General features: G+C 41.4%; 2 protein-coding genes across 2 annotated transcripts; both read left to right on the top strand.

Moving 5' to 3' along the window:
* Positions 1-222: 222 nt before the first annotated feature.
* On the top strand, positions 223-4,661 carry calm2a (calmodulin 2a (phosphorylase kinase, delta)). The gene is made up of 6 exons (XM_053332541.1): positions 223-323; positions 1,187-1,217; positions 2,608-2,751; positions 2,844-2,950; positions 3,031-3,166; positions 3,288-4,661. The coding sequence occupies exons 1-6, from the start codon at positions 321-323 to the stop codon at positions 3,314-3,316; spliced, it is 450 nt and encodes a 149-aa protein (XP_053188516.1). The 5' UTR covers positions 223-320; the 3' UTR covers positions 3,317-4,661.
* A 1,445-nt stretch (positions 4,662-6,106) lies between these two features.
* Positions 6,107-14,693, top strand: stpg4 (sperm-tail PG-rich repeat containing 4). The gene is made up of 7 exons (XM_053333267.1): positions 6,107-6,136; positions 6,311-6,367; positions 7,170-7,424; positions 8,897-8,961; positions 9,247-9,292; positions 12,418-12,522; positions 14,586-14,693. Exons 1-7 carry the CDS (start codon positions 6,107-6,109, stop codon positions 14,691-14,693), a joined length of 666 nt encoding a protein of 221 aa, XP_053189242.1.
* Positions 14,694-16,891: the final 2,198 nt, after the last annotated feature.

Raw genomic sequence — 16,891 nt, 5'->3', positions numbered from 1 at the left:
AGCGATACGCATTATCATCACACATATCGCCTTTTTAACATTCACAATGGTCACACACGGGTGTCGCAGTTGTTTATTGGTTTTACTGTGTAGATATAGATCTCCAAAAATGTGTTTTTCATTCACTTAGTAAGTGAGGAAAAGGGGAAGTTGGCGGAGTGATATTGAAAAGAGGAGGAGTTTAGGATAGCCGTTAAAGGCGAGTCCATTTGGCTCTTCCTCACTGTGTTCATAGAGGTTGTCACTTTGGTAGCTTTCCCGTCGGCTTTGGCTTTCTTACGGATTTTTTGTCGTGAACCAGCCGCTACATCTACGTCGAAATGGTAAGAAAAACAAGATAATGTTCTCTCTCGCCAGTGTGTCATCGTCCGACAGCACACAGTAACTACTTTTTTTACACGTTTGAAGTGTCATGAAAACGTGAAGTCATCCGCAGCTAAGCTGAAGCCAACATTAAAATGATGCGATGCAGCCACCGCAAAGCTATCGTAAGCTAAAGCCGCATCGGATAATATGCAGCAGCGTTAACACCCGTGTGCCTATTGTAACTTAGGTGTAGTTACTCTTGAAACTCTGTATCAGCTTTATGTCCACTATTAAAGCTTTTTATGAAAACCAACAGCATTGAAGCTAATGCTGGACTCGTTAAATCATGACTATAGCCGGCACCGAGTGACAGATAATAAGCGACTATTTGTCTACCGCTGCCTGGCTGTAGAAGTCAGTCATTCTGCTTCATGTTGAGTAACGTTGGTGATTGTCTGTAATGACTATCACTGTAAGCCGGTAGCTTGCTAACTTTAGCTCTTCTAGCTAACATTTACCGCCAAATTGTATGTTGTTCATTGTCTGGGTAAAGATAGCGTCATCCATCGTTCAAACGGAGGTGGATCTAATATTAAATGGGCGCGTAATATGTGTGATCTTACATTTTTCGGCGTTTTCACTTTCTCCTAAACTTACACACCAGATTGTTAGCTAACCACACGGAATTTGCCTTTTGTGTAGTTATACAGCTCTCATAGCTGCAGTGTCAAAAGATGCGTTGCTTTGTAGTAAATGGATCGCGCTGACTTTGAGGCCATTCATTAAGAATTTGGTTATTAAAACAATGCAAATATGGAAAAGCTTGTGAATGGATTATGTTCTTTAGCACGTTATTAACTGCCTCATTTTCTCTTTTCAGGCTGATCAACTTACAGAAGAGCAGATTGCTGGTAAGACATCGCTGCATTGATCTTCTGCTTTCCTCATATCCTGCAAAATGGCCTGGGTTATGGATCCTTGCATCCCTTGCAGTGGATTTATACTTTTGCCTTTTAAGGCGCTCCACAGGGCAGCCTACTGGTCATAAAACAGGAATGAATGAAACTGCTGTTACTTGCTGGCTTTGGAGCACAGAAGGACTCCCTCATGGAAAACTTTGCATTTTCATGGTTGCCATGTAATAAATGATGTAATCTGGAAGGGCTGTACTTTCTGGTGAGGTGTTGGCAAGCACCTTTTTACATGCTGTGCATGATGTGTCCTTTGCCCTGGGTGTGTTCTCATCTGACGGAATACTTCAAGAGCAATTACACTAGCAGCTTGCCTTCAGTATATTGATACAGTAAAAATAAATGTAGATTTTGTCATGAGGCATGCAGTGGGAGTGTCTCCTGACACAGTGCTGCCAGTTGATTTTAATGCTTGCTTTTCATGTCTACAGTGTGGCATGGCACAATAGTGGTTTTACTGACGATATCTGCTGCTTCCTTTGACATGAGTCAACTTACGTCTCAGGTTTCACAATTTCCTGAGAATATTCTATGAAAGAAGCTTTATGTGTGTAAACCCGGCTTGATGTTTTGCTGACGTGTGTTAGTTTTTAGATGGTGTCAGTTTCTCTGAATAAGAGATCATGTACAGGTGTGCTCCTGTTGATAAAATAGTGGATATCAACAGTAACATTGAGCACCTGCAGTGATAGGGGCTGCTGAAAGTCCACATCATTGGATTTCCTTCACATTTCCTGCAGACAGCAGGTCTGTCCTCAGAACTAAGGGTGTTGCCCTGTGTGTTTGACCCTGCAAATGGCAGGGCAGGTTGTAGTTTTATGATGCTGACAAGCTGCTGCGTGCCACTACAGATTGCCCATTGGCCTCATCACACTTGATGAGTGTGTCATCGTCCCTCATCCCTCACAGCTTCACCAAACCACCCAGGCTGTCATTGGCTGCTGACTCTGCCCTTCTGCTTGGTCTCGTGGTCACTATCCTTGTTTAGCCAAAACGACTGCAGCTGGAACTCAAAACAGAAGGGCTCATCAGTGTACTGTAGCCAGTTTATAACTGAAACATGAGTGATGTAATGCCCTTTTGAGTCTTGAGCTAATTCAGGGTTTGGGTCAGTGTGATTGGCAGACTTGAGGATAAGATGAGCAGTTTGTTATGCAACATGGCCTGACAGCCTTCACATGGATTTTCTATATTTTCTGTTATACTCAGTCTTCTGCAGTGTTGGTGTATTACACCCACTGTCATACTGTCCTGCCACTTTCATTGTGTATGTCTAGCCGTGACACATCTGCCTTACTAAACAAGGCCATGCACTTTTTCTCACTACCAGAGTTCAAGGAGGCATTTTCGCTCTTTGACAAGGATGGAGATGGCACCATCACCACCAAAGAACTGGGCACAGTCATGCGCTCTCTGGGCCAGAACCCCACAGAGGCAGAGCTGCAGGACATGATCAATGAAGTGGATGCTGATGGTGAGAACTCTGGCTTCAAAAGCTGCTCAGCACACATACTGTATCTGTGCTAAATGGAAATCCCTCACCATGTCTGTCTTTAATGTCTTCAGGAAATGGAACGATAGACTTCCCAGAGTTCCTGACCATGATGGCGAGGAAGATGAAGGACACAGACAGTGAGGAGGAGATCAGAGAAGCATTCCGTGTCTTTGACAAGGTAAATACTGTCTGCACTCCCACACATCTATAAATGGTGTTTTGTTTAATAATTTGCTTACTAACTGATCTACTTTTCAGGATGGTAATGGATACATCAGTGCTGCTGAGCTGCGCCATGTGATGACAAACCTTGGAGAGAAGCTGACTGATGAAGAGGTGGATGAGATGATCAGAGAAGCAGACATTGACGGAGATGGACAGGTCAACTATGAAGGTTAGTAGATTTTGGCTTATATTTTTTATTATTTAAAAAAAAAAAAGATTTTCTTACTCGTTCTCATTGGATACTGAGTCTAAACATTTTTGTTTCTCCCTCTCTTCTTTCTCTCCTGCAGAGTTCGTACAAATGATGACGGCGAAGTGAAGGCCTTGTACAGATTTCGTATATAAATAATTTGCCTTTTTTTCTTTGTGTAATTTATCTGTAAAATCTTAATAGCCCCCCCTTCGTCCCTGCCCCTTCTGCTGTCCAAAGGAACTGCATGTAAACTGCATAGGCTCTTGTCCCCATGTCCCTTTCTTTTGCTGTCATGGTGTTTTGGAGTGACGGAACGGTCATACAACCAGATGCCCGTGGAGGCCCCCTGGGAGCCAGAGAACTTCGAATCTTCCCGTCTTGTGCTCGGGGCCCCTCCACGCATGGCGACATTGGAAACCTGTCAGCTGGTTGTCACTTGGCAACACTGTTGGCATGGAAACAATGTAGAGGAGTTTAAACTCTGCATGGACTACGGACAAAGTATATATGGAAAATCTCTCAGCATTGCACTACTGCAAAAAAATGACACGGGTGTATCTCCTAGGTACTCGTACAAACTCTTTTTGTATCTGCTGTTCTATATACCAGAAAACGACTAATCTTACCATGCTTTTTAATGTTTTACTCACTACTTTTGCTTTTCTTTCTTTCTTTCTTTCTTTTTCTTTTTTCTTTTTTCTTCTTTTTTTTTTCTTTTTTTTTTTTTTTTTTTTAATGGCCTCTGGTCATGCCTCAAATAATCCATTCCAAGTTGTATATTTTTGTTTTCCAATAAAATTTACAATCTACCCGGATTTGAAAATTGTCTTGTTTTCTCAGTTATAATGGATCCTTGAGTTTGTATACCCTGTAATAATTCCCATTTTTGTATTGAGAACAGGATGCTCCGTTTTTTGATAGGATCTTTTTTTTTTTTTTTTTTTTTTCTCTTTTTCTTCTTGTTGCTTAGAATACACATGAAATGTTTACCATTTTAAGTGTCTCCTCCCCCCCTGTTAATTCCCCCCAAAAAGCACTGAGGAGCATCAGCCAATGCCTCTTAATGTTCAGATAAGCTCAGATCAAATCTGTATTGTCATTAAATAAAAGCACTGAGTGGGATCAAAGGCCTCTATCTTGAAGTGCAGTGGTACTCGACTTTAGATCAGCCTTGTACTGTCCAGCTCCCTTAACTGACTGCATAGGCCATGTGTTGTCTGCTGCTGTTAGCACGGCACCATGTGGAAGCTGACTGCCTCATGTCTTACTTGGCATTTGCCCCCTAATCACAAGGTGCAGGTGATGGAGAGTGCATCAGAAACCATGGTGTAAATAGAGGTGTACCTGTTTCTTTTTTTCCCCCTTTTTTTTTTTATGTTAATTTCTGATTGAGTTTGTTACAGTAGCTTGCAGAGATACTAAGTTTGTTATTTTGATGAATGACAAAATAAAGCTCTATTGTGGACCTCTTCTCTGCGTCCTGTGTCCATTTTATGCAAGCTGCTAATAGTTTATACCGTGGAACCTCTGCAGTGGTTGATTTTTAAGACTTCCATTATGCTAAACTAGAAGAAAAAAAATCCCATTTTTATGTGACAGTTTTGACGGCCTATTGAGTCGTAAGGGAGGCTGCAGTTGGTCGGTCATGCTCGTTATTCAGTAGTCCCTGTGGATGCATATTCAAACATTTAGCGCATTACAAATAGCTCTTAAGCAACAAGCTGCATACTAACATCACCTCATTTGATTTCCCATGTTCTTGTGTGCAGCTCAGAAGAAAAGTATATCATCAACTGAAGTTTCAAGTCAGCACAAAGAGCAGCATCACTACCCACGGCAATCTCAGGTGTGAATCGATGACACAAGCTGCTGCTCCCGTCTTGTCAAAACCAATTATCACAAGCCTTAAAAAAACCTGTGGAAGTGTTGCTGCAGTCTGCTTATAAAAAAGCTGTTAATTACACTGCACATGTTACACTAGCCTCTTCCCTCCTCTACATTGATGCATTGTCCAAACAGAAAACTGAATGTGCTGTGAGGTGCTGTCATGAAAAGGGGGTGGGGGGGTGGGGGGGACATAGAATGCACAGTAAAGCCTCTGTGTATTTTTATGTGTCTCCTCATGTACTCCCAGGTCACATGAGACCTTCCTTGACGAGCGGTGTAAACATGATTTCTTGGCTTCTTTGAACCGTGTGTTCCCACGTAGCCTAGCAACACGGCCGAATGTTGCGCTTTTGCTCCCAGAGCGAGGTTTTAACTTCAGGTGATGCTCTTTATATCTGCTGTGCTGTGTGTGCATGACATCACACTTCTGTCTAGTGTGTCACAAGCTACTTCAGACCTCATAAAGAGAGAGGACATTTAGTTTGACAGAGTTTCATAAGGCAGGATCCACATTTGATACCTGCTGTGCTCCCAAAACTGTACAATTCAACACATATGACTTTCTCAAGGGCCCCAGATTATCCTCAAACCCCAGATTAGGAGCCTCTATTTGGGAGTAGCATTTCCCTTTCTAGTCACTGGAAAGACACATACATGAATTCCTGTTGTTGTCTTGTGCTGGATTGCAATTATCACGGTGGTGACAAGTTTTGATCAGTATCTTCTAATCAATATCACAATATCTCTCTAAATATCACAGGGGTAATAATAATGAGGCCAAACAGTATCATGTACAGTAGGTACCTTCAGTTAGGACTCAAACAAACTGGTCGATGAGTCTAATTTTAGCCATCCACCACCAAGCCAGCTTGTTGAAAAATTAATCGATAGCCGAGTCGCTGCTATAGTAACAGCCACAGTTTTAATGGTGGTCAGGTGTCACTGGATCTCCAGTCAACCAGATAGTGAACGGCAATGAGTACAGTGCAAGGTACGGCCACACGGAAAAACAAAGCTAAAGTCAGTGACATGTCCAGGGGTGGTAATAGAACTGATAAGGTAAGGCTCTTTAAAGCCCTCGTAACTGTGTGTGGTTAATTAGAACAAGCCTAACTGGAAAAGCACAAGATGATACATGTGGGAGACGCATCAACACATTGTTGGCATAGCAAAGTCATCATAACAGAAACAGTCTCTAATGTCTCGTGGCTTATGTCCTGTTTTTATCTGCAGGGTGATGACAAGATGGACCTGTGTGGCCGGGGGAGCTGGTGGCTGGGAACGCTGAAAGTAGGTGTCTGTCATACTGCAGCATGGTTTCATAGCCTCTCTTTGGATCAGAGGCTGCTGTGCTGTCTCTTGTGTGGGCCAAAACACTTGTCATCGGTTTGCCATTTTCATGTGGCTCATTAGCTCATGCACAACTATAGCAGCACTGGTAAATATTGCCTTCAGGTGTCATCCAGCAGCTACGATTCCAGCAATTTCATCAACACATATCATGTTCTTGCAAAGTGTATTGTTTTTCAGTTAATAGCATTTAATGGACAGCACTACCCAAAGTGTTTCTGTCCAAAGTGTGCAGTCTGGTAAAAATAAAGTCAAATACTTCCACCGTGGTGAGCCCAGTCCCTAAGTGCCTAACAGTGCATTCACAGTAATAACACTTAGACCTAATTAATTATCAGTTTATCTTAATGTAATCCCAGCTCTCAGGTTCCATTGTTAATCAGCTGCCTTCTTCTGTCTATGAATGTATCCTATACAGCTTACAATGGGCCAGGCGGCTTAGTGTTAGTACAGCAAACATAGCTTGTTTACTATGCATTTACTGTATATACACTACTTATACAAATAGACATTTCATTATGAAATGCCTAAATTTAGATTGTTATGTAGCTAGGATGCTAGTCAGCACTTGAAGGGGAACAGGCCTTCCAAGTTAAACGCTTCCTCTTAAGCACATTTGAAAAGGAACACAGGAAATGAAGGCAAATAAAAGTGTGAAGGTAAATGTGACTTTTGAGTTTTCACAGTAATTGCAACATGGTAGCAATACAATGATTTGTCAACCACAATTGTCTCATTCTAGGACACACCAATCCCAGGTCTCTATCACATCAGAGACTTCATCGAAGAAGCTGAACTGAACCCTGTGAGGAAGACCTACGGGTTTAAAGGCTCGGGCAGGAAAGCCCAGCCTGTGGGTGTGCGTAATGGGGATCTGCTGCTGCCCGGGGCCTACGAATACACCGACGCCACCCAGGAGGTCCTGATGCGCCAGGCTTCTTACTCTTTCAAAAACTGTCCACGGCCTGACATCATCACTCTGGGCATCAGGGACAAGGTGAGGTTCAGATATTACCTTTATCCTTCCAGCTGATGGCATATGGGACACAATTTGTTTAATACTTGGGGGAAAACCTTTATTATCCTTTCAACTAGCATATGTAATGTGTATATGAAATAAATCCACAAATAGCAAAAGCCAAAATGTAACACAGCACAATAACATATGTAATAAGTGTTTTTTCTTTATTGATTGGTTATTTCACTGCAGACTTGCATCAATGTACAAGTAACAACAATAAAGGGAGTACATATCTTAGATTTAGGTTTGGTATGCTGCTCTAAAATAAGTATAATATCAATCTATATATTTTACCAGCAACATTAGATTTAGGGTCATTATTTGCAGGATCTATGTCACTACACCAACTTGATTGAAGTAAAGATTTCTTAGCCCATGGGTGTCACTTTCTTTAGCAATATTTATCAGTTGCTCTCTGTTGATAGTCTATTTGGCAGCTGTGTCTACTCACCATCACGATACCTGGCTTAAAAGTACAGTAGGTATTAGGGCTGGACAATATATCGATATATTGATATATCGAAATATCGACATCGTGACATGAAACCAGATATCGTGTAAGATTTTGTATAGCATAGTATGGTGATATGACATAAGTGTTTTCTTGGTTTTAAAGGCTGCATTATAGTAAAGTGAAATCATTTTCTGACCTTACCAGACTGTTGGTTAACTCTTCACCCACTTAGTCATTGTTGTGGAAATCTGATGATCTAAAGTAAGATGTCTTAAGTAGAAGTATTTATTTAGTCTCTATATTGGAGAGACTTCAGAGTGCAATCACATGCTACAGATGAACAGTGTAATGAAACCCCAAAATCAAAGGGCATATTCAACCCCCTCAAATCCCCACATGCTCTGGCTGGCACACCAATAGTCATTTCTACTTCTATGCACCCAAAATTGGAGGAAATTATTGGTCAGTCTTATAATAAACATATACCCGCCTTACCTCTCTTCACTCTGAAGGATTTAAACTTTGCTTATGACCCTGAGACAGCTGCTGGCTGCTTATCTGCCTTCTCTGTAGACAGGTAGACGCCTGGGTTGCCATGGAGTCTGCTGATGGGAGTATACATGCAGATGCCAGTGTCAAGTGTAGAGAGAATATGAAGCTATTGTTGACCTGGAGGAACCTGAAGTAGATCATCCTTCACAGTGATTACATCCACACTACTGATGATTATCTATCAAAAATCTAATTGTGTTAATATTTTGTGAAAGCACCAATAGTTATTTCTACAATATTGTATCAATATCAAAGTATTTGGTCGAAAAATAATGTGATCTTTGATTATGTCCTTTTCGGCCAGCTCTACTAACTGGAAACAGAAGAGATGTAGGAAACAGAAGCATGCTGTTGGCGTTGTACCACAGCAGGCACAAAGCAAACCCATGGTGATACTGTCATATATATTTAAACACTTCTTTATCTTTATTCCCTGTGCCAGCACATAAACACTTCACCGTGTGACTACAATGTGACAGCGAAACCAGTGGAGAAGATTCCCTGCAAGTAAGCACTCGACAAAACAGCCTCTCTTTAACTCTCAGATCACAGCCGAGCAGACAACCTATGAATCATCCCTTGATCGCTGAATCCTTCCTCTTCACACAACTTCAGCTTCCCTCTCTCATCTCCTCGCAGCACAAAGATGGAGGAGCAATCACCAACCTGCTCTCTCATTTTCTCTGCCTCTGATCATGCACGGCCTTATTCTTTTCTTCTCTCACTCTTCCCCTCACTGTTTTTTTTTTGACAACCACCCCCCTCCTTCTTTCTTCTCTCCTCTCCTTGCAGGCATGTGATGTTTCGGTCGACTGTGCAACGGATCAGCTTTCCGCCTGTAAGTATCTAGTCACCAAGGCTGGTTATTAGGACCATTCAGTCTTTCCATTGCCCACAAAAAGGCTTCATTACAATACACTTTCAATAGGTTCTGGTTACAAGCAATGACCTACTGTAATGCGTATCTGGAATGTGCTGTACATGAGCTAGTTATGCTCAACCACTGGGGTCAAAGAAAACCAACCCTACAGCCTGTCTGATTGTATCATTTACCCCATTTGAGGTCCCGTTATGGCACTGTGCTGGCTGACCAGTCAGCTTTGGTTCATATTGCATAGTCGCAGCCTTAGACGTGTGTCCATGCTGGTAGCTGATGGATATTTGAGCCGTGCTGGCAGCTGCAGAGTGTTGACAGAGAAAGAAAGGTGCTAAGAAATCCCGAGGGTGTTATTACTGCAGACTTGGGAGCAGTTTTCTGCTGTTAGTCGTGTCACGGCGACTCTAAAACAAGTTTATAGTCAAAGGTTAAGCAGTTACACAAATCCCTACAGCAAAGTTACAGAAAGCGCAGATCATTCAGACGGTTGACCTGTCTGAGGTGCACAGATATTAGCAGACAGAGTTGAGGTGTCTTAATGGTTTTCACCAGGAACTCTTGGGGGATAAGAATTTCAGATTTTTCGGAGCCATGCCTCTCAGCCAGGAGTAAAAGGAAATCGATTTCCACACATACAGACAGAAACCTCCGGTGAACTGAAGATGTTTGGGAGCACAACAAAAAAAGATATATATTCTCCTTTTTTCTGATTTTGACTTAATTTCTTCATCCTGGGGCCACTGTGTGTCCTAGATTTACATGTTGTGCTTTTTTGCAAAAATCGACTGCACGTGCTGCTCGGAAGGAACAAATCCTCCCTTGAGATTCAAGCCTGTTTGAATTAAACTCATAATCCCAGACATTTTCATATGAATAAATGTCTTATTGCTGTAGCTAAGGAGTGATTCAACTTTTAACTACTGCATGAGCGCTTGCTACTCTAAACACCTGCTAGCGGCGCCGCTCTATAGACTGCAATGTCGATCTGTCAGTCATTCCACTTTGGTCCAATATCTCAACAGCTATTGGGTGGACTGCTAGGAAATTGTGTTCAGACATTAATGGTTCCCACGGGAGGATTTCTAAGGATGCTAATATTATGTCTTCTATCTAGTACCACCAGCTTTTCCAAGTTTTTCCTTATCCTGTGAAATATCTTAACATTTACTGTATGGATTGGTACCATATTTTGTAGAGATAGTCATGGTTCTAAGAGGATGCATCCTAATGACTTTGTTGATTCCTAGACCTTTCCTCTTTTGCCAGCATGAGGTTAACATTTGTTGTTTCAACTGAAATATCTGAACAATTCCATGGAGATCCATGCACTTACACAGACATCCATTGTCAAATGAAGAAGCCCCTAAATCCCATCAAATTTATTCTGGTGGCCTTGGAACTCTTGAAGTAGGTGGACCGCACATAGACTTCATTGTTTCATCAACTTCTACTTTATTTAAACAGCCAATCAAAGCCCAACATAGGTTGAAAACCCATTGTTTTATACAATTTTAAACGTCATAGAAGGTATCCTACAGGACAGGCATCCATTGACCCCTACAAAACCCCTTGGAGTACATGATTGGATGTTGTGTAATATTGTATTTTACTTTTCAAGGTGATTTAAAGAGTATAGTAAGGCCGTGGCTCAAAAATAGGTCAAAGTTTAAAAGTTTCACAGACATTCACAGCATGTGCCAGTTACCTACGCCACACAGGAGAATGTTTCAAACGTGCTGTGCCACAGTAGGAAAGTAGGCCAGGTGCTTTGACTCAAACACACTCACACACTCTCACACACACACGCACAAACCATAATGGCAGTAAGACAGTTTCACTCCTCGTCCTGTCCGCCAGCTCCTGTGAAATACACCTGCATTAGCACCTCTGGGAGCACCATGCAGGCTTGCAGGCCAGCAGGCCAGTTGCCGAGGATCAAGTGAACTGGCAACTTGGATCAAATGGCATGTAATGGTAGCAGCCGTTCCTCCGACGAGCAAAAGAGAGGAAAAGACACCTTCCTCTTTCCCTATGTCAAAATCAGAGAGTGGCTGAAAATGAAAGGCTGGTCCTGTGTTCAGGGACAGGGAGACAGTTTTATGTCTGAGAAGGAGGGTGGAGGGGGGTTGATGCTATTTCTGCATGGCACGCCGCTGGTGATGACCAGTATGTGTGTTAGTGGGTAACAGGAAAGGAGAAGTGAAAGGCAAGAGAGGGAGGGAACCGGACTGACTTTTGACAGAGACTAACCCTAAACATACCTAAACCACAGATCTACTGGCGAAGACCATAAAGACACAAGTCAAATGAAATGTCATAGCTCTTAAAACTATCAGACGGAGACCTGAAAATAGGTCTGCTGAATACTGTTAGTGCATCCTTTACATGACTGAACTATTAGCGTGGTATAACAATAGGTTTTCATGAGCTTAGGTCCAAGGATGAAAGAATTAATCTCTCATTTGGCTCTTAAAATGTCAGAGGTCATGTGCAGTTGGGGAATATGATACAGGCCTCAGGGCATGTTCACACCATCATGTTTGGAGTGGTTCAATTAAATTAAGCTTGTGTTTGGCTGGTTAAGAGCAATGCCATTTCAATTCAGATGGCACCCTAAAAATAAAGATACAAGTTATTTTCTAAGAGAACCTCCACTCTCAGCTTCAAGGCTAACTTATCAAATGTTATTTTATGATTGTTTCAGGACAGTTTTGTTGTAAAGCACAAATAAACATGATCACACCAGCAAAGGTACTGTGAGAAACCAAATGTGTGAATACATGCTAATGGTTACTTGCTAAGTTTGGTCTGCAACTTATTATGGTTGAAGTATAGCTGAAGCTACAATCTGGTTTGGTTTAACCTGCTGGATTATTGAGAGTCTGTTCAATGAAGAAACTTGCTACAAGCTAGTGCTAACTTACATTTTCAATAAAAAATAATGGAGAAAAAACAAGCCATAACTGGCAAATATACGACTACGAACATGTGATCACAAGGTTTCATTTCACCTGATCCAAGGTGAGTAGTATGTGTGTTTGATCACATTTTCAATCAATAATAACTACTATCTCTGACCACCTCAGAAGGAGGGACCTGCTCCATGCCAATACAATCCACAGACCAGACCAGCAAAAGGCATCACTTCCTGCTTCAAGTCCAAATTGCCACGGCTCCACTATGTGCACTCAGTAAGTTTATACTTCATTGTTCCACTTTCTTTATCAACAACAGTACATTACTAGTAGTGTGGCTGTAACATTCTTTAGTTTCAGATCTTCTTAGCTGCATTATGACATTGGTGGTTTTTGATTAGCTAGTAAAAATGTATTATATTTATATTTTGAGTTGATTCAATAATAATTTTATCATGGTCCTGATGGAATACAAACACATTTTAAACAATTGTGCTAACATTGGATTATTATGTGTAAGTTATATGGGAGTTCACCCCACTACATAACAGGATGCAGCCAAGAAACATACAGATAAGAACAGAGTCAAGACAAGCACACATGCAAACAATGACTTCAGCACTTGAATGTATTCAGTAAATAATATATATGTGATGGGACGTTTCTTAAGAGCAGGAAAAAGTGTTGCACACTTGGGCTTCATATGCATTTCTCTTTTATTTAGATGACGTTTTGGCCCTCGGGTCTTCTTCTAGATCAACAGTGATAGAACACAGGCGGTGTGTTATGTAGGACACACCCTAGTAATACAGCTGATGGGGATTAGACAATCCTGTTCCACCATTAGAGTGAGAAAAGCAATCAAGAGGTCTTCAGCAAATCAGGAAAGGCAGGAACTACAGCCAATCAAATAGAAAATGAAAAGGAATGACTCATCGGTGTCTTGGATCTTGGATTTTTGAGGGACTTGTGATAAAAAAGAAGTATTCCAGGACTGCAATACCGCTATCATGTGGTATGGGTGTATACATAGCATTCACATCAAAGTATAGTAACTAAAGTTCTTACTCGTTTGAGACAGTGTTGATGGATTCTATAATGTGTTCTATGTGTCCTGCTTAAAGGACACAGGAAAGGAAGAAAGGAAGAAAGGTTCTCGACCAATGGTCTGATACAATAATCTACAAAGGTAGATTCCTTTTAGCTCTGTAAAATATGGGTTCAAGACTTTTATGTATTTTTTGTAATGTGTAAAAAGTAGGAATGATAGAGCGTTCAACCTTTAGAAAGACTTATTATTTTCTAGAGATGTTAACCACAAGGTTATTTCCTCCACTGACGAACCCTGAAGAGGTCCAAGGTCTTTCTCCTCTTCCTGCGTCATCTACGGCCTTTCCCCAGCCTTAACCTATTCTTCTAGCTGTCATGCCTGTCTTATAAATGGCCTGTTTGGATAAAAAAAACTAGAGGTAGAGGCTGATGAGAGCTGGTCAGAGGAGAGCTGATCAGATTGTTGATGTCTTTTGGGATTCCATTCAAGGTACCTCCAGAAATACATGAATTTTTTAAACTTTCATTTCTTTGATCTCTCTAGAGAGCTTCTCCGGTGTGTCTTTATTAGCCTTGAGAAGGTTATGAAATTTTTCTTTGGTTCTGATTGCTGGGATGGAGACAGTTTTTTTGTTTGTATTGATCTGTCCAATTCATCCAGGTCTTTCATGGTCAACAACATTGAATCATAAGGTCAAAAGCACACTTATTCAAGTGGCACACCAGCATTCATAAAACCCTTCAGTTTTTTTTTACCCAGCATGGGTTCGTTCCTCCATCTAAGACCTTGGAGGGAATGACTCCTTGTCTGATGTAATCACTCAAAGTAACTGCATGTAGGTGGGTTTTAACTCGGCGCCTGGAAAGGTTGAACAGTTCACTGGAGACTTTTGGAGACTGTAGCAGTGACTGGTCAAAGAAAGATTTACTAAAGATGATATATTCTCTTTGAGATGATATTTGGAGTATGTGGTTAGGATCTAACAGTTCAAATCAGTCAATCAGTCAAATGTTGACTGTACAGTAGACATCTTGGGACTCTTTTATGTTTGGGTGGAGTTTATGGAAGACAATACAGAATGGAAATGTAACTGATCACTGGAAATAGATTTGCAAGTTGGTGTTGCACACTCTGGCTCCATATGCATTTCTCTTTTATTCAGATGACATTTCAAGCTTAAGTACTTCTTAACCTTTCTTAAAACTACCATGTTTCTCTTCTGGCTAAGTAACTTTCATTTTTGACATCATCATGAAAAATTGTGTGTGTGTTGTTTTGCGTACCACAGAAGACCCCAGGACCAGGGGCCTATGAACCTTGCTGGAAATTGGATGACCAACTGAGCATGGAGGCGATGGACCCATCATTTAGCCTCTTCTTCCGTAACATTCCCTAACATTCCCTAAGCTTGGGCTTTTCTTTCCCACAATGCCCTAATTCTTCTAATGTCACCTCAATCCTGTCAGGCTCACTAGCAGATCACACGTGACCCTGCCTTATTGATAAAAATAAAAGTAACATCATGAATGCACAAAAGCAGGTCTCTTATTCCTTGGACTAATGTTTATCTGCATGTCAGTAAGGGATTTTGTGGTCTGCCAACAAACATAACAAGCTACATTCACTGTGCTCAAATTGCTTTAGCGACGCCGGCCAGGGAAGCAGAATGATCTTATCTGCAACAAAGGGTACTTCATTCCACTTAACTACATGTTCCCGGTATTGCTCTCCCCCTTCATCTCTCCTGCTCTCTCTCTCCCTCTCTGTTGGCAGTCAGGCTGCTTTGCCTTCCTACTATCTCTGCCCTGCGATGCACTCAGGAGGAGGAATGCTGCTCAGCCATGCGTCACATGCACATAGCTTAATGTGGCATGCTGCACCCTCAGATAACACATTCAGTATTAGGGGCCAAGGCAGTGGCACACAATAAAACAGCTATTCTTATCACTACCTACTCTGCATACTCTCTCTCTCTTTCTGACGAACCAAACAAACATGGCCAATAATGTTGGGACACAGCAGCGATAGGAATCACCTACACATGGAAAATAATAGTGGTGTAGATTACAGCGCAACAGGGAATGGGCACAAAAATAAAATCAAACACATTGCAGAATTGTTATTAGCATGATCCCGGTCAGGGTTTAATCATGTATTTATTCAGAGAAGGGTTTTGCTGAGCATGCATGCACTTTGTCAGCACTGCTTCAAATTCATAGAGTTAGACAGTCACGCCTAAAAGCATCAGAATTTTGTGCTGCGGCCAGTGAGACAGTTGTTGAGGGAGTGGAGAGTTATATTCATCCATTCTGCCCACCCAGAACCTGCTGTCGAATCCAAGGATGAAAACATGTTCAACAGTAATTAAAGCCCACTTTATTAAGCTTTATTTTTGGTCTGTATTGATTTACAAGCATGACTAATCATCCGTGGCCACTAATAAAACAGCTTGGAGTCTTTATAATACCATTAACAAGCAATAATCTACCTCTTTTATGGGACACGTGGCTTTTATGGAAGCTGTTTTGGAAGTATCAGTTGATACATATGATGAGTCTTTATATGTATCCATCAATCTGTGACCACAGTTTATTTTTATATTAGCAATGGATAAAATGACTACATGTAATGTAAAAGCCAACCATGAGTCTACAGACTGTCCAGAGAGGAAGAAAAAAATCTTGAATAAACCGACTGGACACTCCATGTCCAACATGAGACAGTTAGCAACCAGGGGGTGACACAGTGGAATATTTAGAAACTGAAGAAGAGACAAATATTTTACCTTATAGTTGACCAAAACACCAAAATAGAGCTAAAGTGAAAGTGACACACATATTAATGTGGTGCATGTGTAAATATGTAACTGCCTCTTAACAGATTAGACACAACAACTTCATTAGGTGATAAGGTCACTGTTCTGTTTGCATTGAAAATAATGTTTTGTTTTCTCATCTGTGAGTTGTGAACTCTGTGTGACCCAATCATGGATTAACATATAGAGTGCTGAGGTCACTGATGGGGCAAGCTGTATTTTTATTTTGGTGGAATATTGTTCATATTTGTTCATAATTACAAAACATTTCAACCTTGGCCTCTGACAGAGCAGCTTTCAGAGCAGCTGATGGGGACACAGTATCTTGCTCAAGGGCGCTTCAGTGGGGTGAACACAGACATAAAAGAGTGAGTGTTGAGGCTTATTTGCAGAACAATTTGTCAGTGATAAGAGAAGCCCAGAGGGAGTATTGTAACTTGTGAGATAGTGCGCATAATTAGGTTTTGGATTGACTCTTCTATATGTATTGACATCAGTGAAGTGTTCTGTATGGGACGACAGTCAGACAAGCTGTCCAGAGCGTTATCACAGCACATCTACTTTGCCTCGACTTTAATCCTCACCACTCTGTTTTCCTCCAGTTGCTGACACTTAAGAGCTTGAAGAGGTTCAAGAGCCAGGCTCTTATTCCCCATGTCATTATTCTGGAGACAAAGGAGTGCACACTTCCACCCGGAGAGGAAGACAATCTTATTAACACGGGGCTTTGCACGCAGCCTCTGGAGGGCTGGGCATGTGTATCCACTGCTTGTGAAGAG

Source organism: Scomber japonicus, chromosome 14 (genome assembly GCF_027409825.1).
Source record: "Scomber japonicus isolate fScoJap1 chromosome 14, fScoJap1.pri, whole genome shotgun sequence".
Classification (NCBI taxonomy): domain Eukaryota; kingdom Metazoa; phylum Chordata; class Actinopteri; order Scombriformes; family Scombridae; genus Scomber; species Scomber japonicus.
The sequence above is the reverse complement of the archived record's forward strand: the minus strand, read 5'-3'. Positions and strand labels throughout refer to the sequence as shown.

Coding starts and splice junctions, on each gene's coding strand:
- calm2a (XM_053332541.1), top strand. Junction 2,752..2,843: donor CAATGAAGTGGATGCTGATG/GTGAGAACTCTG, acceptor TAATGTCTTCAG/GAAATGGAACGATAGACTTC. Junction 2,951..3,030: donor CATTCCGTGTCTTTGACAAG/GTAAATACTGTC, acceptor TCTACTTTTCAG/GATGGTAATGGATACATCAG.
- stpg4 (XM_053333267.1), top strand. CDS start 6,107: ATGTCCAGGGGTGGTAATAGAACTGATAAG. Junction 7,425..8,896: donor CTCTGGGCATCAGGGACAAG/GTGAGGTTCAGA, acceptor TCCCTGTGCCAG/CACATAAACACTTCACCGTG. Junction 12,523..14,585: donor GGCTCCACTATGTGCACTCA/GTAAGTTTATAC, acceptor TGCGTACCACAG/AAGACCCCAGGACCAGGGGC.